The sequence below is a fragment of the Vulpes vulpes genome, chromosome 2, assembly GCF_048418805.1.
Source record: "Vulpes vulpes isolate BD-2025 chromosome 2, VulVul3, whole genome shotgun sequence".
Classification (NCBI taxonomy): Eukaryota; Metazoa; Chordata; class Mammalia; order Carnivora; family Canidae; genus Vulpes; species Vulpes vulpes.
The window spans coordinates 11,059,603-11,085,497 of NC_132781.1; the positions used below are offsets into that span (position 1 = coordinate 11,059,603).

General features: G+C 37.1%; 1 protein-coding gene and 1 pseudogene across 2 annotated transcripts in view; one reads left to right on the plus strand and one right to left on the minus strand.

The window, feature by feature from the left end:
* Nucleotides 1-25,895, plus strand: part of ABCA9 (ATP binding cassette subfamily A member 9) — a 59,327-nt gene that overhangs the window by 15,711 nt on the left and 17,721 nt on the right. For both annotated transcript variants that reach the window (XM_072746736.1, XM_072746737.1), the window contains 17 exons: nt 520-667; nt 1,286-1,454; nt 2,229-2,290; nt 3,038-3,148; nt 3,762-3,937; nt 4,164-4,283; nt 4,537-4,675; nt 5,280-5,370; nt 7,460-7,599; nt 11,358-11,477; nt 12,637-12,835; nt 14,689-14,855; nt 15,488-15,621; nt 17,784-17,921; nt 20,755-20,862; nt 22,986-23,159; nt 23,347-23,460. In XM_072746736.1, coding sequence (XP_072602837.1) covers nt 520-667; nt 1,286-1,454; nt 2,229-2,290; nt 3,038-3,148; nt 3,762-3,937; nt 4,164-4,283; nt 4,537-4,675; nt 5,280-5,370; nt 7,460-7,599; nt 11,358-11,477; nt 12,637-12,835; nt 14,689-14,855; nt 15,488-15,621; nt 17,784-17,921; nt 20,755-20,862; nt 22,986-23,159; nt 23,347-23,460 — 2,310 coding nt within the window. The remainder of the gene's footprint in view (nt 1-519; nt 668-1,285; nt 1,455-2,228; nt 2,291-3,037; nt 3,149-3,761; nt 3,938-4,163; nt 4,284-4,536; nt 4,676-5,279; nt 5,371-7,459; nt 7,600-11,357; nt 11,478-12,636; nt 12,836-14,688; nt 14,856-15,487; nt 15,622-17,783; nt 17,922-20,754; nt 20,863-22,985; nt 23,160-23,346; nt 23,461-25,895) is intronic.
* LOC112920626 (uncharacterized protein C3orf26 homolog pseudogene) lies at nt 9,152-10,871 on the minus strand (annotated as a pseudogene).

The window sequence follows — 25,895 nt, forward strand, 5'->3', positions numbered from 1 at the left end:
ATATGGAACTGAACCTCTTCTCAGAAAATTTAATTCCGGGTATGACATCATAACCATAAAACGCTACACGAAAGGTTATGTTACATGTAAACTCATCGTATCTCACTATATAATAAATTATTCTTGTGTCTTCTGTCCAAATACTGAAGTATTTCACTCCACCCACCCACCCCTTTCAACTGGTTCCCCCCTGTCTAGAATGTTCCCTTTGCCCCCATCCTACACCTGATTAAATCCTGTAGACAGCCTCTCCTTTGAGTTTTTACTTCCCAGAGGACTTGCCTACTTCTCTGCCCGTGCGACTCTAAGCCCTTAGTACCTACCCCCAACTTCTCAAATTGCTCTGTAGCTAGATGAATTCAGTGCTATGTCTTCCAACAGATTAGAGCTCTGTAAAGACAGGACCTGTGTTTTATTTATCTTTTCAATCCCAGTGTTCAGCGGAAATAAGACATTAATAATTTTTCATACTTTATTTATCCTTTTAAAATTCAGTGTATGTATCTTTTTTTTTTCCAGCTTATACATTTGGACTATGATGTGAACTCTAACATCCATTTGGATTCTTCAGACAACCCCTACCTAATAATAGCCACTCTTTTCATGTTGGTTTTTGATGCTCTTTTGTATTTGGCTTTGACATTATATTTTGACAAAATTTTGCCCAGTAAGTAGTAACCTAATTGTGATTCAATGCAATTTCATTCAGTGCTTTTCTTTAAAATAAGTGTCTACAGGGGCGCCTGGGTGGCTCAGTTAGTTAGGCGTCTGCCTTCAGCTCAGCTCATGATCCCAGGGTCTTGGGATCAAGCCCGGCCTTGGGATCCCTGCTCAGTAGGGAATCTCCTCCCTCTCCCTCTGCTCCTCCCCTCTGCTCATTCTCTCTCTCTCAAATTAAAAAAAAAAAATCTTTAAAAATTAAAATAAGTAAAATAACTACAATATATTGAATATAAATTATCAAGCATTTTTTTTCACAATTTCTAAGACAAGCTCATTGTGTATATGATGGGCTGCACTTTGTTCATAGAATCACTTTCTAAGATCTTGTTCTACCACAATACTTTAAATGGTTTCTTTTTCAAAAGAGATACTTGCAAGAGATTAAGGATGATTATACTATGAGTCCTTGCATTAGAGCTAGGTGAGGAAAGCTAGTGCTTGGTTCTGGATCTTAAGGGTGTCTAAATGCTTCCCAAAGCAGTTGCCTTGACAAGATGTCCTATGGTCACCAACCCTTAAAGTGGTGACTGATGCAATGTTCTGTTGCCTTCTGTCCGTGTAGCTGAATATGGACATCGACGTTCTCCTTGGTTTTTCCTGAAGTCTTCTTTCTGGTTTCAACACCCAAGGGCTGATCATGTGGCCCTTGAGAATGAAATAGATTCAGATTCTTCACCTAACGACTCTTTTGAACCAGTGTCTCCAGAATTCCATGGAAAAGAAGCCATAAGGTAATAAAGGAATTACATGAAGGTGCAAATGGAGGAAAAGGTCAGGGACCAGAGGTCTATCAGGCAAAACACAGATGTGACAAAGATTTCCTGGGTGCCTTTCTGTACCCACCTACATCCAGCCTATTCCACTCGTGAAAGGCCACAATCATTGTTAAAAGCACTTTGTTTTCTGACATTGTCAGCATTTCTATTTACAAATATCTTATGGCAGAACAACAAACATCAATGAATAAATAATCGTCATATTTCCATTTCTCTCATTTTCTTTTTTTCCTCTTCTTTGTGCTGTTCTCTCTCTCTCCCTTCTCTCTCTGTCTGCTCTCTTTATGACAGACACTGTCATCATGTCCCTTGTTATTCTTCTCCTTTTCTCTGTGATTTACCCTCTCTCCTCTCTGCCTCCTGATGAGTAAGAGGAGAAAGAAGAGACAGGTGATGCAGAAAAGGGAAGATAGGCATCCAAGAAGACGGGAAGAAAAACCTAAGTTAGGGTACTCATGTCATGCATATCTCCCCTCTGAGGTGATGGATGTGTCTTAATGCTGATTTGTTTCCAGACAACTAGAAATCACAAACTTCCCTGGATCTTTGCTCAATATTTGTTCATCATTCGATTTGTCATTGTCTCCTCGAGAAAGTGTTTCCCATCACCTGGGCTTGCGTGAGGGAAAGACCCCCTGGATTTTCTCACCGCCTCAAAGACTTGATTTCCCAATCAAGTGGACCTGTTTCCACAAGGTCCTTAAAACATTTTCCTCTTTTTTTTTTCAGAATAAGAAATCTTAAGAAAGAATATGGAAAAGGAAATAATGAAAAAGTAGAAGCCTTGAAAGGTAATAAAGTAACATCACATTTAACAAGGCTGTTGGATTTGGTGACTATGCCTCACTGCTGTACTGTCTTCACGGGGATAAAGAACAGATATTCCAGACACCACAACTCTCCTTCATTTGAACACATCATGTTTCCTTCTGAATAAATGTAAAACCATATAACAATTTTAGAAGGTCAGGGTATGCCTTTAATATCTGATAGGTTTGAAAGATGTATGACTGCATCATGATATTCTTATTTTCAACTCATCACACTCTAATCCTAATAAACGATCTTTATTATAGTTGACCTACTTCTAATGACAGAACTGCCCTTATCAAAAAATGGTTAATTATATAATAATATGTCATGACAATGCTACAGCTATAAAATGTGTATCATAGGAGATACAATTTTAAAGGGAAGAAGTTGGAAATGGATTTTATTTTGAATATTGCTAGCCGAATATACACATGCTATAAGAAATTATAAACATTTTGGAGAATGTGGGGCACCTGGTTGGTTCAGTCAGTTAAACATCCAGCTGTTGGTTTTGGCTCAGGTCACGATCTCATGGTCGTGAGATAGAGTCCCATGTCGGGCTCTGTGCTCTGCACCGAGTCTGCTTGAGATTCTCCTGTCTCCCTCTGCCCCTCCCCCTGCTTGTGCTCTCACTCTCAAAAAAAAAAAAAATCTTAATTTTTTTAAGAGAATGTATAAAGTTAATATGTAGGCTCTGAGTGGGGTATTTTTTATAATAATTCCAGGTCTAGTATTTGACATATATGAAGGCCAAATCACTGCCCTCCTTGGTCACAGCGGAGCTGGGAAAACAACTCTGTTGAACATGCTCAGTGGACTATCCACCCCAACCTCAGGTGAGAAGATAATTATGGGCAAGAACATGGGCAAATTAATTAGCTATGCATTTCATTAGTTAATTTGTTTTGTTGGTTATTTCCGTAATTAGTAGTTTCACTAACTACTAGTCTCATTCAGGTGTGTTAGAGAAAAGTTTTACAAGTGTCTTCAAGTTATTCTTTTAGTAGATGTATGTTCTATTTACTTAGGAAAATCTTTGTGGTTTAAGTATTTTAGGATAAGTAGCTCTACGAATGAGCACTCCAACTGGTTCAGAGGAATTGGGAACATTACATTTCTAGTCAATAGTGCATTCCTTATAGGTACAGTATGCTTAAAAGATTTGGGTGACTGACACACATTGTTTTTTGCTTTAAAATACCTTAAATGGGGTGGGGGGATCCCTGGGTGGCTCAGCGGTTTGGTGCCTGCCTTCGGTCCAGGGTGTGATCCTGGAGTCCCAGGATCGAGTCCCTCATCGGGCTCCCTGCATGGAGCCTGCTTCTCCTCCGTGTCTCTGCCTCTTTCTATCTGTGTTTCTCATGAATAAATAAATAGAATCTTTAAAAAATAAATAAAATAAAATACATTAAATGAAGCATGACTCACTGTCAACCTTTCTACCTCTAGGTTCAGTCACCATCTATAATCACACCCTTTCAGAAATGACGGACTTGGAAACAGTCAGCAAGCTCACTGGAGTCTGCCCACAATCCAATGTGCAATTTGACTTCCTCACTGTGAAAGAAAATCTCAGGCTCTTTGCTAAAATAAAAGGGATTCAGTCGCATGAAGTAGAACAAGAGGTAGAAGAACATGTTAGATGTGTGACATGCAGATGTCTCACAGCCATGAACGTGTAATTGTTTATCTAGAAAATTCTAAATGTATTTGTGTTACTTCTACATGGTTCGTCATCTAAAGGGTAAAAAGACCTTTTGCAAAGCACAGCACAATGATTGTGTTTTTAAAACACAGGTGCTGGGTTGGGAATTTCACTTCCTTTCCTTTTTTTTTTTCTTTTTTGGTTAGATACAACAAGTTTTAAGGGACTTGGAGATGGAAAATATTCAAGACATCCTTGCTCAAAATTTAAGCGGTGGACAAAAAAGGAAACTAACTTTTGGGATTGCCATTTTAGGAGACCCTCAGGTAAGTCAAGCCAAAATTACTGGTGAATGAGATTGAGGACTATGGATCTATCGTATTCCATCAGACTGAATTTGCAAATGGCAAATGCAAAAGAACTGTTCCAATGAAAAATTAAGTAGTAAGATATTTCTTCCAAAGACTTTTACACATATATTGCTTTAAAAAAAAGGGGGGGGGTGTTTGTTTTGTTTGTTTTGTTTGTTTGTTTGTTTACCTCCAAGAGGGGAATGATTTCATGTATCCTAATGTGCAGGTTTTGCTCTTGGACGAACCAACCGCTGGCTCAGATCCTCTTTCGAGGCACCGTGTATGGAACTTCCTAAAAGAGAGGAAATCTGATAGAGTCATTCTCTTCAGTACCCAGTTCATGGATGAAGCTGACATCCTGGCTGGTGATTTATTTTTTTTAGAGTCTACATATAAGTGAGATCATATGGTATTTGTCTTTCTCTTTCTCAGACTTATTTCACTTAGCATAATCCTTCAAGTTCCATCCATGTTGTTTTTCTCTGATGTATCTTTGTGAGAAATTAGGGACACGTGTGAAATATGTGTAGATAAGTTCCAACACAGCTGCCGTGTGTGTGACTGTCATGAACCAAGAGACTCTTGCTGTCACCCATTTGAATGTCCACTTCTCCATGTACATTGTCCCACAGATATATTCTGATCCTATTGCAAAGCAACTGATTGGTTGTAAATACGTAGCATACTCTCAAACACATAGTATGTTTTATTCAGTAGCAATGTCAGTTAACTTGAAACAGATCCTTTCATTGTATGATAATTTTTCTTAATTTACTAGGAATAAACTAGCATATCATTTCAGTTATTGGATGACAAAGAAATTGGCTTACATATGACCAGAATTAGAATGCAAATATTTTAGTGAGTCATCTCCATAAAAAACATGTTATTTATTAATGGAGATATTATTTTATAAACAGTGAAAGAATAACCCCTTAATACAATGTGTTGTTTTCCTTTTCTGCTTAGATAGGAAGGTGTTTATATCCAATGGGAGGCTGAAGTGCGCAGGCTCTTCTCTATTCCTGAAGAAGAAATGGGGCATTGGCTATCATTTAAGGTACCACCTGTATTGTTGGAGACTTGTTGGAACATGTTGTGGACAGGAAATTTCAGTAGTAGTATGTTAAAGTAGGCTACAAAGTTATTAAGATTATTTCAAGAATGCTGTGTTAGAATGACACCACAAGCTCTCTTTCTTAAAGTAGAACAAAGGGCAGGTGGGATTGTAGACTTGGAGAATACAAGGATGATTAAGCTGAGTTTAAACAAAATTTTTGGAAAATATTTTCACAACACATTGTTGCAAAGAGAAATTTAGTGACATTCCAACCTTCTCTCATCATTTTTCCAGTACTTCTTTTCGTAAATTGGGACAATTTCAATAGCCTCCTGTCCATTCTCCATGACTTCATCTTCTCTCTCATTCTTTTCTATCTCCTTCTCTTTCTGATAATAACTAACATCATTATTAATCATTATTATATTACTAAGTAATGTCTATTACTTATTCCATGTTGGCTATGCTCTAAGTTCTTGCTAAGAGATTTACATATGGAAGACTCATGTAATTATAGTTAATCTTTCAGATAACTGTAAGAAGATGATATTATTAGTCTCTGGCATGTCAGGGAGTTTTAATAATATGCCCAATCTCACATCATTTAAAGTGGTAGATCTTTAGGCCAAGCTTACAGGTGTGATACGAATCTTTCCCTATACTTCCTGCTAAAATATTATTATTTCTTAAAAAAGAATTTAAGTCACTTTATCCTCAGAGGTTAAATGTATTCCCTCCATTATTTACTGAGGGTTTAATCTGATCAAATCTACCATTCCATCATAATTGCTTGGTACAATCCAATTGAATCGATACTTTCCAACTAAAATAAACCACTCATTGTTTTCTAAGTATGTTCTGTGATTTAGCTGTCTTCTTTCTGCTCAGGGTAGGACATCTGTTTGACATTCCTCCTCCACCCCATTTTAACCAAGTTCAAATCTTATCTATCCTTGAAAGTCTTTTCCGAATATTTTCTCCGTAATAAGCATCCTCTTTTCTGGAATCTGAAAAGCACTATTTTGAATTGTTACCTTAGGTAACTCAATTAAGTCTCTGGTCCTCAGTAATTTCATGTATGTAACAGCAGTAATAATACCTACACTGAAGTCAAGGCTAAATATATTGAATGAATGAATATTTGACAAGGTACCAAGTGCCTAACTGACTTAACTTCCTTCTCCCTCACTTCTTTTATAATATGCTGATTTATATGACTGCTATATTCCATGCTCCTGTAGGGAAGGCTCTATATTCTTTCTGTTTGGGATCCTGGATAGTGTATTATTGCATAGGGCCTTGTAAACACAGAAGAGTTTTAATCTAAATTGATTTTTTAGGTTTGTGTCATCAAAGTGATGTCCTCATCATTTTATTGCATCAGTAAATTTCAATGGATGTGACTAAAATGGTGCTTCTAAAAATCTAAAGATTTCATGAAGAACTTTGTATGTTCTTACCAAGATGGATCAGCTTTGATTTGAATAAATTTTGGACAAAAAAAAAGTGATAAAATTAGCTAACACATACTGAAGGTTTACTTGGTGTAAGGCTCAGTGTGATCACAAACATATTTTATTTTATTCTGTCTTTCAAAATTCTTTGAGAGATGAGTATTGGGACATTGATTGGAACTTTGATGGAAAATTGATGCTGGAAGAGGTTAAACCCAAGTTCTGGAACGTGGATCAGTAGGGCATTAGGACCACGTTCTTAATGACTGTATCAAGCTAACCTCTGTGTCAGTTTTCACTGTGTTCAAATCTTAGTTTTTGCAAAATCCATACTTTACTACAAAGGGAAAATTCAAAGCTGAGCTTTTGGATAGATGGAGACAAAATTAGGCATTTCCTTCACCTCACTCTGGCCACCATCTCCTGAATATCTTTCCTCCAAATAATAATCCTTGAGTTATTATCCCTATCCTACACTAGAGCCTCCAGGTTATACAGTTTGGACTGTATTAATTTGGACTATATTTGGACTATTTATTTTTAAGTCTTGTTTCTTCCATTATATATATATATATATAATGTGTAGAGATGATGTTGGGTAAAAATGGCTTTAACATGTTCTTTTTAAATGACAGTTTGCATCTGAATGAAATGTGCGATCCAGACAGTATAACATCACTTGTAAAACAACACATCCCTGATGCCAAATTAACAGCACAAAGTGAAGAAAAGCTTGTATATATTTTGCCTTTGGAAAGGACAAACAAATTTCCAGGTAAGAGAACATGGAGACCACAGAATGGTTTATAACGATGTTACTAACTGTAACAGTAGCCTTAAGAATGATGGCTGACACCTTTATACTTGCTAAGTGCATGGCACTTTGCATTAATTCTCCAATATTCCCCAGGGTTACTGCTAATATTAGCTCCTGATATTACCCCCAGATCATTTATGAATAAACTGGGGCAAAAGATGCTAAATATGCTTCATGTGGTGACATATGCAATTAAGAGGTTCAGGACCACATCAGGCTAAAATTAGAAATATTTGGGACATTTGTTTCAGGAACGAATGAGGGAGAGTGGTCCAGGCAAGGAGAGGTCTGTGAAAACAGCATAGAGTGTTAAATGGGAGCTAAGGGAATGGTACGACTCCACAGTACATGGTTTTGTTAAAACACCGTGACATAATGTTATAACCTAAGTAATTATGATCAACCTATATGTTTCCAAACATTCTAAATTCACAACCTTGCCACAAATACAGGAGCCTGGAGGCTCATTGCCATTCCCACTTTTCTATGTGGTCTCCCAACATGCTTTCATTTGCCAAGAGTTTTGAGATAGGTTGCATTCAAGGGGGAAAAAAAGTGTAACCATAAAATGTGTTTACCTTGAGTTAAAGAAATTTGACAGCTTTTAATGGAAAATAATGACTCCCATAGCTGCCTACATGAATCAATAAACGCCATGATCATGGTTCATAAGAAACATAGCACCAGACAGTAGGGTGTGGTGGTCAAAACCTGGGATACTAGAGCCAGACTGGATGGGTTCAGATCCCAGCAAGGCTGTTAATAGCTCTGTTATCCTGGACAGGTTGTATTACTTTTCTGTACCTCAGTTTCCCTGTTTGTAACAAGGGGATAATGACAGTACTAACTATATAGGATTTTCATGCGGATTAAATGATTTAATGTATTTAAATATATTATTAAAATATTAAAAATAGGGGCCCCTGGGTGGCTCAATGGTTGAGCATCTGCCTTTGGCTCGGGTCATGATTCTGGGGTCCTGGAATCGAGTCCCATATCGGGCTCCCCACTGGGAGCCTGCTTCTCCCTCTGCCTATGTCTCTGCCTCTCCCTCTGTGTCTCTCATGAATAAATAAATAAATATTTTTTAAAATTAAAAATAATAAAATATTAAAAATAAATACAGCACCTGGAATCAGACCTGACCTAGAAGCTATGGTATTTCTCCAAGTCTAAAACAGCCTCAGGTATATAGGATGTGCTACCAAGAAAAAAGAAAGAAACAATGCCACCATTTAAAATGACATACCAGCATTTGTGATACATGCACATTTCAGATATGGTAAAAGATGATAAAATGTATTTATCTTAGAATCAGTGAGATAGCTGCAGTCTTAGATGCATACACCATGTCTTTGACATACATATTCATGTGGAAACAGAAATCTTTTTTTTTTTTCATACACAGGCTGGTGATACTTTATCATACAGAGAAGTTGGCAAAGGACAGCTTTTTTTTGGTCAAAGAATCTCCACCAAAAATTTCTAGTGATTCATCTGGTGGTGCAGTTAACATAATAAAACAATAGCTAATATTTACTGAGTCCTTGCAATATTCCAGAGCTATTAAATGAGATGAAAATCCCAGCATAAAAACTGAAATTTTCATTAGAACCCAGACTTAGAAAAGGCCCAGCTTCAAAGATTCTGATTTGCACAGACTGAGGACTCCCATTTCCAGAAGTTCAAAAACCTCCTTTCTTATCTCGGGAATGTCCATCATCCTCCTCAACTTCTGATCTCTCCAGTTCCAGTCAAAAACCAGGAACTTTAAGGGGTTCAAATTAAGGCCACCTTGTTTAATGAGTTCTTTAATCCTCCCTGGTGTACCTACACCCAGGTGTACAACACGCTTCTCCAGCAGCTTTACCTGCTCCTGGACCTTTATGTGTTTTGCAAATAATTTCATAACTTTGCTGTCTCCTCTGAATGCTGTCATCGACCTAATGAGCTCCAAGGCCTGGACAGCAGAGCTGCAGATGATCATCATCAGAACCGATTTCTTCTCATTATGGTTTTTCCGAAGTTTTACCCACTTAGGGCAGATTTCTCTTAGGTATGATGAAAGACTATGAGTCAAATCATTGGCCTTGAGGAAACAGGAGTCTGGTAGGTTTAGTTCTTCTAATTCAATCACTGAGTGGCTGCTGCTGAAATAGTCCTTCATCAAGTTCTGCAGGTCTTCAGGGGTCCCCGGTTTTGGCTCTGATTTTGCAAGAACATCAGTAATTTTCTTCTTTCTCCTCCTCCTTGTCTTGGTGGCATCTTCTTTTGTGGAAACAGAAATCTTGATGAGGCCACAAAGCAAACTGTTACCTGATTATTTGTTAAATGCATTTCAAAGGAGAATGCACAATTTAAAGAAAGACTGAAAAAGAACCAACACTTAGAACTCATTAAAAATCATGACTACATCTGTATTTTTATTTACCTAACACACTGTTAAGATAGAAACTTTTAATTTCTACCAATATCTGAATTGGTTTATCCTTTATTCTACTTCCAATTTTCCTGAAATGCCCCCAAATTATTGCCAGTATCTTTAAAATCAACAATAACAACCTTCAAAATGGCCTATTCATTCCTATAAAGACCAACCTTTTGAAAAAAATTTTTAGTTTATTTATTCATGAGAGACACAGAGAGGCAGAGACATAGGCAGAGAGAGAAGCAGGCTCCCTGCTTGGAGCCTGATGCAGGACTTGATCCAGGACCCAGGAATTATGACCTGAACCAAAGGCAGATGCTCAACCACTAAGCCACCCAGGGGCCCTAAGACCTACCTTCTTTGAAGGCTCTTGTGTAATCTTCATACCATGGTCAGAAGCGGGAGAAGAGAGTAAATACAAAGTTGCATACATACTTTGTCCTTTCCTTTAATTTATATATTTCTCTAAACTAGGGAAGCCTGTGCAGCACCAAATTACTTCTATAAATATTTGTGCTTTTGCTTTTGTTACTCTGCTGCCTACTAGTTATTCTTGAGAGTATTCTTCTCTCAGTTTTTGGAATAATATTCCTGAATTAATGAGGCTTTAGAATTTAACATTTCCTACCTTAGTCAGTTGGGGCTACTAACACCTACTATAGACTGGGTGGGTTTACAAACAGCAGACATTTATTTTTGATGGTCCTGTAGGCTGAGAAGTCCAAGATCTGGGCTCCAGCACAGTTGGGTTCCGGTGAGATACCTCTTTGGGGTTGCAGAGTGCAGACTTCTTGTTTCCCATATGGCAGCAAGAGGAAGCCAGCTTTGTTGTGACTCTTTCAAAGGCGTTAATCCTATTTATGAAAGTTCCAGGCTCAGGACATCATCTAATCCTAACCACCTCCCAAAGCCCCCCTTCCTAATACCATCACACTGGAGGGTAGGGTTTCAACATACGGATTTGTGGGAGACCACAAGTATTCAGTTCATTTATCACTCTCCCCATAATCAAATGCAATTAGTTTTTTAAAAACAGAATAAATAAAACATATTTCTCAAAGAACCCCGCATAATCATTCTAAGAATGAAATGTAGATGATTACAATTTTATACTCAAGACATGGAAACACACTGTATAGGTTATTTTAGAAATGAGGGAATGTCTATATCATAGCTTTGTCTCTTATGAATGGCTCATCACACATGTTCTCTATTGTTCAAAAATATAGTTATTATCAATATCATTACAAATTATATTCTTCTCATGCATTTCTGTGACTACTTTTAGATCTTTACAGGGATCTTGATAGATGCTCTAACCAGGGCATTGAAAATTATGGTGTGTCCATGACAACCTTGAATGAAGTGTTCTTGAAATTAGAAGGAAAATCAGCTATTGATGAATCAGGTAAGAAAAAAAAAAAAAAGAAGAAGAAGAAGAAGAAACTTCCATTTTATCTTTCTGTGGAATAGTCTATCTTGAAAATATATTTTGAATGATGAGGTTCTATGCTTTTGGAGGTGCTCTGATTCAGTCCGGTCTTGGGAAAACTTAGAGCAGAGATGTATTTCTGTCTCTTCCTTCCCTTTTCGTACAATGCTGGCACCCTCTCTTAAGTTCCTTATTTTCTACTATGCATTTTATTAAGAGTGTGGAATGAAGCAGTGTATAAGACTAGGTCCTCATGGAGTAGACAATAAATATGTGATACAAGTGCTACGGAGAGAAGAAAATTCAAGTTGTATGTTGACAGTTAACTCTTGCTGTAACATTTTGAGGATATTGTTCCAATGTCTTCAGGGTTCCATCATTACTGGAAGATTTGTTGTCAGCACAAGTATCAGTCCTTAGAAAGTCCTCTCTCCTTGATCTAAGTTAATTCCTTGCCTCTGGTTTACTATCATTCTACTTAGTTAACTCTTTACTACACTCTTTTTTCCCCCATTTTCTAATTTTTTTTATTGATTAAGTAGGTTTTTAAAAATACCTTATTTCCCCTTTTATTCACTTTTGAAGTTTTACACTTGTGGTTTTACTTAACTTTTAATATACATATTTTATAGCTTTCTAAAAGTCTAAAGTTGATCAGTTTTTCTAGGATTGTCTTCCAAACAATCTTATTTTTAATCATGGCTACATTAAAGAATATTGCCTCTACCAATTTCACATCCTTGGAAGGGAATGAGGAGGGTTGTATATGTACCAGCATTTCCACCTTCATCAGAAATACTGATCATTTATCTTTTGCAATGAATCGGCCAAGTATGATTTCCTTAGAATGAATGAAAGCTAATGTCCTTAAAGCTATAGACACAAAGCTTATTTAAAAGAAAATACAAGATTTCTTTTATTATGTCATTCGTTTTCTTCCTGTATTATACTTTTTTATTTTTGCCTTGTTTCCTTTTATTTTGTGGTCACTCTAGTAATGCCACAAATTAGGTTTTTAGGATTTTTGCACAAGATTCTTGACTCTGACACTATTTGGTGAAAATATGGTCATAGAAAAATCTAAGTAATATGTGTCTAAAGCAACATTATAAAGTATTGATTTTATGTTTTATAGACACTGGAATTTGGGGAGAGTTACAAAGTAATAGGACAAAAGACACAGGAAGCCTTGTTGAGCTGGAACAAGTTTTGTCTTCATTTAAGGAAACAAAGAAATCAATCAGTGGCATGGCTCTCTGGAGGCAGCAACTCTGTGCCATAGCAAAAGTTCGCTTCTTAAAGTTAAAGAATGAAAAAAAAACTCTGTTGACCATGTGAGTATCCGAGTGTTTCAGATACGTTTGGTCAGTGTTCTCAAAATAAATTCAAGGGGAAAGAAACCCAAAACCTCTTGAGATAAATTCCAGTAATTGCATGTGGTCTTTATTAACATAGAAAACAATTTCCAATTGCTTTGGTGAATATGTAATTACACCCAGTAAAAAAAAGTTTGGGCCCTTTCTTTTTATTTCACACCACATCTGTTCTTATCAAAGAGTTGAGATCATTTTTCTGAAGTATAGAAGTTAGCATTTGGATCCAATCCCCAAAACATCCTATCCTCTTTGTCCAAGTTATTTTGTGCCAGGCTGTGTCAAAGCCAAGGCTTCAAGTCACTGCCTGGAACTTGCTTCATGGTTACACATTTCCCGCTAGTTTTGGGCTCTTCATTGAGTCACACCTCCTTGCGAAAACCCTGCTCTCCAGCCAGGACTCATTCATTAAAACATATTTGTTAGCACCTCTGCACAGCACTCCATGTTAAATATCTGTAACATGTATCGAAATAAATCAGACATGAGATTTGGCTCTTGGGGGTGATTAGAAGTACACTAAAAACCATGGCATAAGATTAGACAATATTGTCAACCAGAACATTCAGTATGAGAAAGATTATGTACCAATATGGGCATCAGAAAAACAATTTTGTACGAGGGAGAAATGGAGTCTGGTATAGAAAAATGTAGCAGAAAAAAAATTAAAAAATTAAAAAAAAAAAAAAAAAAGAAAAATGTAGCAGGAAAGAAAGGAGGATGGAAATTCAGGCAGAGGGGCAATACTGAGTTTGGAGATATATGAAAAGTCAGAAGAGCTGTTATCCATTTCAGTGAATTATAACAAAGTACATGGAAAAGTAGAAATAATTTTGATAATATATTATGTACAGCTGAAGAGTTTAGGCTTTATGAATAATAAGGAATATTGGATTTTTATTTGAAAAGGTGATCGACATAATTAGAATAGATTGCCAGGGAGGTACCTGGGTGGCTCAGTCAGTTGGGCATCTGACTCTATATTTCAGCTCAGGTCATGATCTCAGGGTCATGAGATCGAGCCCCATGCCAGACCCCATGCTCAGCAGGGAGTCTGCTTGGAGATTTCTCTCTCTCTGCACCTCTCTCCACCTGCAGTCACTCTCACTCTCTCTCTTTCAAATAAAAAAATAAACAGATTGCCAAATTGTACATAATTGGGCAACAGTGCAAAGATGGTTTAGAAGCAGTAGACTCTGGAGATAAGGAAAATGGTCATTGAGGACAATATTGAAAAAGGTCAGGAAAGAGATAATTAAGGTCCTGACTTGAAAAGTAAAAGAAGAAAGGGTTTTAGGCACGTAACAATGATGATATGATAGAAATTTTCAACCATTTGGAAGAGGGACTTAAAACAGCCAGATGAGTGGAAAGTGATTGGCCCTTGGAACTTGAGTGAATGAGAAAATGTGATTTATAGAAATTGGGAACCGTAGGGGTAAGAGTTTCAAAGTGTAGTACATCTGAGTGTTGGTGATATGCCAGAAAAAGGAAGACATGTGAGATGGAAACAGAGGAAAGAAGTGGGAATCAGAGAGAGATTGAAGAGTCGTACCCAGCCAACATCATGAGCCTGAGTGACATTTCCAAAATGAGGAAGGGAGAATGGGGGAGAGGCATTTAGAGAGAAGGTCCCAGCATAGAGACATAGGAACCACTTCTTTTAGAAGAAACGGGGGAGAAAGCATGATTTCTATATTTGGGTTAGTGTGTAAGATTTCTTTCTTTTATGATACCCATTATCTACTCCAACTGAAAAATCTACAAAAGTTGCTATAGATGAGTTTCTTTCTTTTACATTTTCCTCCATGTAGATTATTGCTTTTTGGCATTAGCCTTTGCCCTCAGCTTTTGGAACATCTGTTCTATGAGTTATATCAAAAAAGTTATTCTTGGGGACTGACTCCTACTATGTATTTCCTCTCGCCGGGACAGCCACCTCAAGCTCCTCTGACCCACTTACTGGTCATCAATAAAACAGGTAAAAGTACAGCTAAAATATAACTTTCCAGTATTGCTCTTATAGAGAGATTCCCCAGACAATATAAACCATGAGGGGAAAAATAAATCCTGTGTGTTGTAGAAAACGCACAGGAGGCCAAGTAGGAAATTAATTTTAAAATAAAAAGTTCAAGATTGGGGAGTTTATTTTAGAAATGCATGTTGCAAACTTACTTAAATCCTGAAGCTTATGGCACCAAGCAACAAAAGGGGATTTAGTAAGATAAATCTATATCTCTGAGGTCTTCCCACAATATTTTAAAAGTATTATGCAGTCTTGGGCTCTGGAAAAAAATCTGGCCCAAATTCCTAAGAAAATAGATTATTACTATCTTTAAGGATTATAATGTTAATTTTAAGTAGTATTTCTACACTAACAGAAATTATATGTGAGTGGCTAGGCTCTCGGTAAAGTAATCTTGTCCTATCTTTGATATCAGAGTGGATTTTGGTATCATAGCGTCAATTCTGCCTTTCTAAAGCAATCCTTAGACAGTTCTTATTGTGATATGCTTTGGGTGACACTATTTTATTTTATTTTAGTTTTTTAAAAATATATTACTTGACCATTGTTTTACTTTGCTCTTCTTTTGATTTTTACCTTCTCTGTAGGGTCAAGCATTGATAACTTTATACATTCACTGAGGCAACAGAACATAGCTTTGGAAGTGGATGCCTTTGGAATTAGAAATGGCCCAAATGAGCCTTCATACAATGGTGCCATCACTGTGTCAGGTGATGACAAGGTATGTTGGGCTCTGAGAGTTGCATCTCACCAAAGATGGGTTGTGAACACCATTTGAATAATACCTAATAATTGACATAAAAGGCCAATTTAACACAAACAGATGGGATATCTCTCATTTTTAGAGGAGAAGCTATACTACAATTATTTGCCCACAGTCTCCAATACATTACAAAAACATATAATGAAATGCTGTTGGATTTCATTCCTTATTAAATTGCATGCACTATTATGAATCATTCATTTAAATCTTTTTCTCAATTGGATTTCACTTCAAATTACATTTTGACAAATCCTCTAATAATAAATCTGATAAATACCTACTGGGAACTGTAGCTCCATTACCAAAAAAATTAGTTCTTAATTTTTTTTACAGTGGATTTGCATAAATTTTTTATGAGAGAACAGCTCAAGTCTTTTTTCCTGCTAAACTTTACACAAATGAGTCAAATCTTCAGATAAATCTTTATGCTCCTCTATCTGATATTAAAAAACTTCTTAGTTTCCTACAACTTGTGGTTCATGAATCGATATCAGTGGATCATTGCTAGGAATGAAGACTCTCAGCCCCCATTCCAGTCCTACTGAGTATCTGCACTTTAATAAAATCTGCAGGAGATTAGTATGCTCCCTAAAGTTTGAGAAGGACTGCCTTATTTGGCAATATTTAAGATTGATGTATTTCTTATAAAAAATTTATATTTCTGCTTCTGTTGAAAAATCCCTCCATATGCCAATTTTGGGAGTTGCCCAGTTTAGACTTGGACTTTACTTGCCAGGTTGCTCTATCTCCACACTGCTTCACCCATGTATATTACCTGCCTACACTGTGAGGGAGTTTGGGGAGAGATCCCCGGGGTAGACAAATGAAAAAAGATGACAAGACAGTATTCTATGTATAAATCAGAGCAGGTAAGTGTTACAAACCTTGACCATTTGCAACTTGTCAGAGTTAATTTTCAGAAATAATTTCTGTGCCAATCATAAAATCAGAAATTACTTTTGATCAAACTAATTCTTGGTATGTCATTATAAGGTTAGTTTCCAGTATGCTCGGAAAAATAGGGTTTTTTATTTTTTATTTTTTTAGATATTTTTATTCATGAGAGATACACAGTGAGACAGAGAAATAAGCAGAGGGAGAAGCAGGCTCCCTGCAGGGAGCCTGATTCAGAACTTGATCCCAGGACCCCGGAATCACGGCTTGAGCTAAAGGCAGACGCTCAACCACTGAGCCACCCAGGTGCTCCCAGAAAAATAGTTTTAAAAAATGGCACTTTTAATATCAATAAATATTGCCTTACATAGTTAGATACAACTCAGGTGATTTATTTTGGATTGTAAAAATGCATGCCCAAATAATAACTCACTTATATTCTCTTTATTTGGGCAAAAAGTAATCATGTTACATATGTGTATATGCATGTCATATGTTTTATATATATAAATATGTATATTTATACATATATATTATATATACTATATATATTTTATATATATGTTTATATATATAAAGAGATGTTGTTTTATATATATATAGAGAGAGAGAGAGAGAGAGATGTATGTAACATTTTTTTACCATATGTTTTCCCCCAGTTTTGTTAAGATACGATTAACAGACAGCACTGTATAAGTTTAAAGTGTGCAGCATAATGACTTGACTTACATATACTATGAAATGATTTTTAAATGCCATTTTCAGGAGATTTTACACACAACACTGCTACTACAAGCTCAGTATTTGTGAAAACCTATGCTTTCATTACAATAGCTGCCTGCCTTCTGCTTCCAAGTATCCACACATTCTTAATGTGTAAAATGCATATATCACATTTTGAAAGAAAGCCTACTGCCATGTTAAAGAGACGTTGCTTTGTGTTTTATGGCCTTGCTGCTAAAAATCATCCAAGGCATTTTGTTTTGTGAGTGTTTAGGCATAAATAGCCACATGGCTGATGCTACGGTCAGTAAAGACCAAAATACTGGATTCCTTGTGATATAGTGGGAATTAATCAAATAATATGAGTGACAGTGATGTTAATCACATCCAATGCTTTAGCCTTCCTGTATTGTCAATAATTTGAATGATTTTCTACTGTATTCTTTCATTAAATTTTGAATTTGCTTTCTGAGGACTTAAAATGCCTATTTGTTGTATTTTAGGATCACAGATTCTCTATAGCCTGTAATACCAAAAGGCTAAATTGCTTTCCTGTCCTCATGGATATCATCAGCAATGGGTTACTTGGAATTTTTAATTCTTCAGAACATATTCAGACTGACAGAAGCACATATTTTGAAGTAAGTATAATTTTTTTAGAGTGGGCGAAGGGCCACGGGAGTGGGAGAGAGAGAATCCATGCCCAGCGCAGAGCCCAATGCAGGGCTTGAAATGGGGCTTGACCCCACAACCCTGAGATCATGACCTGAGCTGAAATCCAGAGTCAGATGCTTAACCCACTGAGCCAGCCAGATGCCCCTGAAGTAAGTATAATATTATTTCACTTATCCTGAGCCCTAACGAGTTTTCACGAAGACACTTGAAATGCTGAAATAACATCATGTTATTTTTGTGAACTCGTCCTTGAATAAATGTACGTTTTACATACATATAGTTTATATTTATGGATAGATACATACATGCACTATCTAGCAATGATGATGAAACATTATAACCTGAATTGGATGACTTGGGGTCAGTGAAACAGCAGAAAATGCAATTAGTTGGGAAAAAGAACTGACAGCTTTTCATCTTAGATCTGTCACCATCTGTGGCAGTAAGTAATGGGACCTCCTTGAAACAGCCAGAGGCTTAAAGGCCAGACAGTGTGGTCTTCTTAACAACTGGACCTTTTGTAGACCTTGGTTCGGCAATCCACAGGAAAAAAAAGTACAGATAAAAACTTCATCACAAAGTTTTCTTTTTTTTTTAAGATTTTATTTATTTATTCATAAGAGACACACACACAGAGAGGCAGAGACACGGGCAAAGGGAAAAGCAGGCTCCCTGTGGGAAGCCTGATGCAGACTTGATCCTGGGACCCCTGGATCACGCCCTGAGCCAAAAGCAGACACTCAACCACTGAGCCACCTAGGGGCCCACAAGGTTTTCTTAAGAAGTAAATAAGACCTCCTATCTCTGGGAAGCGAACTAGGGGTGATGGAAGGGGAGGTGGGTGGGGGGTGGGGGTGACTGGGTGATGGGCACTGAGGTGGGCACTTGAAGGGATGAGCACTGGGTGTTATTCTATATGTTGGCAAATTGAACACCAATAAAAAATAAGTTAATATAAAAAAAGAAGTAAATAAGACCATGTGAGCACCAGGTTCAGTTGACTGAGTTACTGTAAAGATGAGCAATAAGGCACATTAACATAGAAAATCACAGGCACTCAATAAGTTGCACTCATTATCACTATTGCTATTCGTATTATTTTTCTTGGGAGTGCATCGAGTTTCTATTAAAGAATGTTTAGCTTTGACTAGATGAGAGGATAGGCTGAATTAGAACTAGAAGCACTTCTTATTTAAAATACAGTTGGCCAGGCCTGCTCAGATCCTGAGAATCTCCACAGTGGGGGGAGGGTGTGCAACTCTATCATCTTGCCATCTTGAATCTCCCTCCACCTTCTTGAAATGACAATGTAGGCATTCCCTTCAGCTTTGTCACTCTTTGTTACTAAGAATTACTCCAGGGATGTCCAAAACTTCAATTTCCCATCCACTTCAAACTCCTACAGGGCTGACTTGTGGCCTAACAGAGGTGGAAACGGGCGAGTGGGCAGTAGAGGGCTTTGCCCTCTCTTCCCCCCTTTTCTAGTCTAACATCTTGGAGTAGAAAGGAGAGAGTGACTTTTCTCTGGACTCCCTGCCCTCCTTTTTTCTCCCTTCAGAGTAAAACTCTGCTGGGGCTGGAAGCAGAGAGAAGGTTGGAGAGATTAAGACAGGAAAAAATGGTGCTCTGGAGACACCTGCACTCTCTAGTTCTATCTGCCTCCCACAGCTTCTGTGTATGTGGTGGCCACAGCCTAGGTGACCTGCGTGATTCTCTTGGGGAAGTTTAGCTTTGACCCCAGGGCTTTGTGTGGTTGAAGATGCACTCAATGGTGCAGAGCAGAATTTCCCTTCACCTGCTACAGAGATGCCCTCACTGTCAAGCTCTCTCCACTTCCCCTTGTTCGTTGTTTGATGTGGCCATAGCGCAGGTCATTTAACAATTTCTGCCCCTGTGTTAACCTCTTCGCCTCTTCAGAAAGAGCTGTAAGAACTGTTGAGTGAGTGCTTCTCACATGCAACAGCTATAGAGATTTGGGGTGCAGCAGGGGCTGCCCCACAGTCTCCATAGTGCCTCACGGCACTGTCCTCTCAAACCACATCAGAGTAATCCTTCCTCTGGAAATCTCTTGAGCAGAAACAACTGCATCCCTGTTCACATGAGGTCCCAAGTTAAATTTAGGTCCTCAGAACACTGACCACATGATTTACATTTATTATTATGTTTAAATGTCCTAATAAGACTTTAAGATAGGCGGTATGATTATTATTATACATCTAAGAAAACTGCAGCAGGTAGAGGTGCTGCGGTTTCCCTAGCTATTGTATTTGAAGAGGCTACTGAATGATCTTGGATAGCCAAGAACAGTGCTCCCAGCCAGGTGCCTGCAGGCATTTGAACTTGCTCCTTATGCATCTCATTGAGCCAGAGGAATGATTCTTTGTAAATGTTGAACTGAACCGATTTGGCACCAATTTCCAAGAGTAGCAAAATAGCTCTTCCACTGACAGTCCACCAACTCCATTGTCTATTCAAACATCAGCTAAATGTGACCATCATAAAGTCAGAGAGCAGAGTTGCCATGCTTGTCACATGAGTTATCATCAACTGTGGGACCATAGCCAATGCATGCAACTCAGCGGAGTTTCTCATTCATTGTGAATCCGGATACATGTTCAAAATGCTCAGGTGGCTGCAACACACGATTGAAAGAATGTGGGTAAGAAGTTGCAGATGGGACTCTGGGAAGTGTTCTGGGTGTTTGGACCAATTCGAGAATTTGAATGATTTAGTTAAGATTAAGCACAAATGAACCATTCGTCCAACTGCCAACAGCTCATGTGTTCTGCATGATTTCAGGAGCACATGTTTTATGAGCATGGGTACCTGAGTAACGCCTTCTTCTGGATACCTGTGGCAGCCTGTTTTACTCCTTACATTGCGATGAGCAGCATCGGCGACTATAAAGTAAGAAGAGTTAACAAAGTCCTCACATGTTCTTATTACTCAGAGACCCCTTCTCCATGTTACGACTGTATATTTAAATTAGGTGATACACCTAATTTACATGCTTGGAACAATGCATCATCGAGCATTTTAATTAAAGGTTGGCAAATATGAAGAACACACTATTTTTCTTAAACAAATGTGAGACCTCAAGAAAGACAGCCTAGGAGGTATAGCATCAGTTAACAGGGGATGGCAGCTTTCATCTAGTTGATCACTTGGACTTTTATTGATAGCCATGACCCTCTGACATCACCACAACACCTCTCTCAGTGACAGTTTTCGATTTAAGATGGTGGTGAAGTTGCTCAGTTAAATGATCCAAGCCTACTCACCACAGCACTTTGGCTTATTGTTGAAAGACATGGCCCCTCTCAAGGTTCATTTTAGCTTCATTCGATTGGAACATACTTGTACTAAAACTTTTTTTTAAAGATATTTATCTAAAATTCAAATTTAACTGGCAGCTCCATATCGATACCTCTTTCTCCTTAAACTCTGTAGCCAGCTAATAGTGAAGTCATGGAATCTGCTTCTGAAATATGTCTAGAGTCTTTGCACATTCTTCCGTCTTTCCTACGACACCCTAGTCAGAGCCACTGTCATCTCTCTTCTGGACAAGCACATCAACCTCCCTAATTGCTCACTATGGATCCTTATTAGTCATCTCCTTATCTATTCTCCACACAGTGGGACAGCGCAATTACTTGAAAACACTCATCTGACCATGCGGATTACCTGCCTAAGTCCCTAAATGGTTTTTTGACAAACCAAAAAGTGAGAATGAAATCCTTGCTGTAGCCTAGAAAGAGCTGGCTGTCTCCTCACTTTGCTATGACACCACTATCCCCTCTGTAACTGTGTCCAGCCATGCTGGCTTCTGACCAGTTTCCCGAGAGCATCAACTCCACCCACTAAAGGTCTTCTCTTCTGTGCTCTCTGCCTGCAGAGCTCCCTACCGGTCACCTGTGTGACTCCTACTCACCACTTAGACCTAACTCAGGCCCTTGAAAAGGGAACCTTCCTTTATGGATCCCCTAATTACAGTTCATCTCTCATAGGACCTTTATCTTATTTATACTTCTTAAATTTTAATTTTAACAATTTTAATTATGTAGCTACTACTGTAGTTATTCACATACCGCCTTTACCACTGTCGTCCCCTGCACTTAAACTCCACAAGAGCCCCACGACCAACACAAAGCACATGGTATGCTCAGTAAACATATATTGAACACATTAATGAACAGAAAATAACCAGTTCTCTAGCACACCCTCACTATAATTCTCTTTCCTGCTTTTTTCCCAGGTACTCTCCATCCTAACCTTTTTCCTGGATGTCTTTATAATAGACTCAACTTTAGATTTAAAATTTTCATCACGTTTGCATGTCTGTTAGGAAATGTCAACTGTTAGGAAAGTTGAAGTAATATTAAAACCCTGTGTTAAGACAGTCATCGCAACCATATAGCATAGAGTGGGTCACGATATCAAAATCTACTTACTAGTTTTCATACATAATAATGAAAAATGTGGTTCACTTCAAGACAATAAGTGTCTTATTTTTATCTCATAACAGACATCTTCTTATGCCAACCTAAAGAGTTGGTCATGAAATTGACTTATCAGAAGATCATTTCTTAGATCTAAAATAAAATGCCAATTATAAACGGGCTGTTTACATCCAGCATAAATTTGAAGAATCTTACAGGAAATTTGTAGACCTACATCTTTTGAATCTTTGTACAATTTGCAAGTCTCCATTAGTGCCAAAAGGAAGAGTAACTTTACAAAGAAAAGAGCAGGAATCTTATTGAAGCAACATCCAGTCATTCTGTGATAGAATATGAACTTGTTCTATTAGCGCATTTTTCCTTTGGAAAATGAAATCACCATGTAGTTTGGAGCACCATCAATCCCCCTGGAGTGAGGCCAGTGACAGTGTCATTTACTAAATCAGCACAATATGTGAAAGGGACACACACACACAAAAAAAAAAATGAATGATTTTGTGACCACATATTTGCAACTTCTCAAGTCTTAACTCTTCAGCACTTTTGATGATTCTTCCTTTTCTTTTCCAGAAAAAAGCTCACTCGCAGCTACGGATTTCAGGCCTCTACCCTTCTGCTTATTGGTTTGGCCAGGCGCTGGTGGATATTCCACTCTACTTCTTGATCCTCCTTCTAATGCAAATAATGGATTATGTTTTTAGCCCAGATGAGATTATATTTATAATTCAAAATCTGTTAGTTCAGGTAAGTGGTAAAAATTACAAGATAGTTTTATTAGGCTATATTTCACAAATGCAGAGACATTTTTAACCTTAAACTAAAGGACTCCAAATTACCTTCATTATAGCATAGTTTGGAAGGTTAAGGTTTAAGTATAAATGCTTTCCTAGACAGTGTTTACCTTATCCAACCTTAATATTTCTATTTTCAGATCTTGTGTAGTATTGGATACGTCTCATCTCTGATTTTCTTGACATATGTGATTTCATTCATTTTTCGCAATGGGAGGAAAAATAGTGGTATTTGGTCATTTTTCTTCTTAATTGTAAGTATGCAGACAGTACATATTGTTTGATTTTTAAATCATTTTTAAATAAGTTTAAGAATATGTATTTTAAAGGCACAATCAACAAGAAGGACAATATCAAACTAAAAAGCTTCTGCATAGCAAACAAAACAATCAACAAAATGACAGGGCCACCTATGAAATGGGGAAAATACTTATAAACCATATATCTGGTAAGGGCTTAATATTCAAGATATGTAAGGAACTCATATAACTCAATAGCAAAATCATCATCATCATCATCATCATCATCTTCATCATCATCATCGTCATCGTCATCTGATTTTGAAATGGATAAAGGATCTAGATAGACATGTTTCCAAAGAATACATCCAAATGGCCAACAGGTATGTGAAGACAAGTTCAATATGACCATCATCAGGGAAATGCAGATCAAAAGCACAATGAGATATCACCTCATGCCTGTTAGAAAGACTATCATCAAAAAAGACGAGAGATAAGAAATGCTGGCAAGGGTGTGGAGAAAAGGGAATCCTTTACACCACTAGGGGAATGTACATTGGTATAGCCACTATGGAAAACAGTATGGTGGGTCCTCAAAAACTAAAGAAAAAAATAGAATAACTATATGATCCCGCAATTCCACTTCTGGGTATTTATCTGAAGGAAATGAAATCACTATCTCATAAAGATACATGACCCCATATTTATTGCAGCATTATTCATTGCAGTCAAGACATGGAAACAACCTAAGTGTTCACTGACAGATGAATAGATTTTAAAAAATGTAGTATATACATACAAAGGAACATTATTCAGCCATAAAAAGAAAGAAATCCTGCCCCTTGTAGGATTAACTTTGAGGAGATTAGGCTAAGTGAAATAAGTCAGATAGAAAAAGACAGATACTGTATGATTTCTATATATATGGAATCTAAAACAGCTACCCCAAAAAAACAGAAAAGAAAAAAAAAAGAAACAGAAAAGAATGCTGTTTACCAGGGGCTGTGGGTGAGGGAAATGGAGAGATATTGACTAAAGGGTATAAACTTCCAGTTATTAGATAAATAAGTTATTGGGATATAATGTACAGCACCAGGATTATAGTTAACAATATTGTATCATGCACTTGCAAGTTGTTAAGAGTGTAAATCTTAAATGCTTTCATGAAACAACAAAAAAAGGTAATTGTGTAAGATTGAGGATGTGTTAACTAACCTTATTTTGGTAATCATTTCACAATATATATGTGTATCAAATCATGATATTGTACATCTTAAGCTTACACAATGTTATATGTCAATTATATCTCAATAAAGCTGGGGGTGGAAAGGAGAACCATTTAAGGATGAAATTAATCTGACCAAGAAATAAATTAAAGAATTTAAGAAAAAAATTTAAATGCTATAAAAGCACTAGTATGGGCCACTGAATTCTGTTAAACATGGATGAAAATTGCATAACTTTGGGAATCATGGTTATAATATATTTATATTTAAAAATCCACAAAGCGTAATAGTTCCTTTTATGAAGTAAGCGTAACTTTAGTAACAAAAGCTAAGAAAGATAGAGCAAAAAAGAAAAACATTGATAATCTGGAAAATAAATTTCTCTAAATAAAAAGATAACAAAATAAACCCAAAATAAATTTTATAAAGAAGATAGTTCAGTATGATTTATTTCAGATTGCGGTGATGGTTCACTATTAGCAGCTGTCAAACTAACAGAGGAAAAATTGCATGAATTAAGGAAACACCATGCCATTCTTTTAAAAATGCCCAGTAAAAAATATAAGCACAGGAAGGACAAATTACTAAAAGCCAATGGCCAATATTATAGTACACAGTAAACTTATACAGCTAGTCACCTAATATCAGCAATAAAACAAGGATACCTACAATGATTAATTATAGCACCCAGTGTCAGTGAGGTGGCGTAACATGCGCACCCATTCATGGTTCATCAGAACATAGACTGTCACCATCTTTTTGAAAAATAATCTGTTATTAACCATTAAAATTTTGAATTCACATAATTTTAAACCACATTTATACTTTTCAGAATCTTTCCTTAAAGACTAAGAGTGTCAATAAGTAAGGATTTATGTAGACCATCATTTATAGGGGCAGAGAAATGGAAACAACACTTTTTCTGAAGGCAGAATTATTTAATTCTTTCACATCTGGTCAAAGAAAAACTATACAGCTACGAGAATGAGTAGCTGGCATGTCTAACAGCCAAACAGGTGCCAATGACCTACTGTGAAATGCAGAGCAATGTGCAATAAATAGCCCTTTTGTCAGAATCTGAGTTTCAGCAAGAATCCAAATGATTTGCATGCATGTTGAATTTGTGTCCTAAAAATGTCATAGTCAATCCAATATTGAATTTTGACACAATCTTATGTTGCAAAGAAAAAATAACCATGGTGGTAGTACTGCCTTATGAGGCGA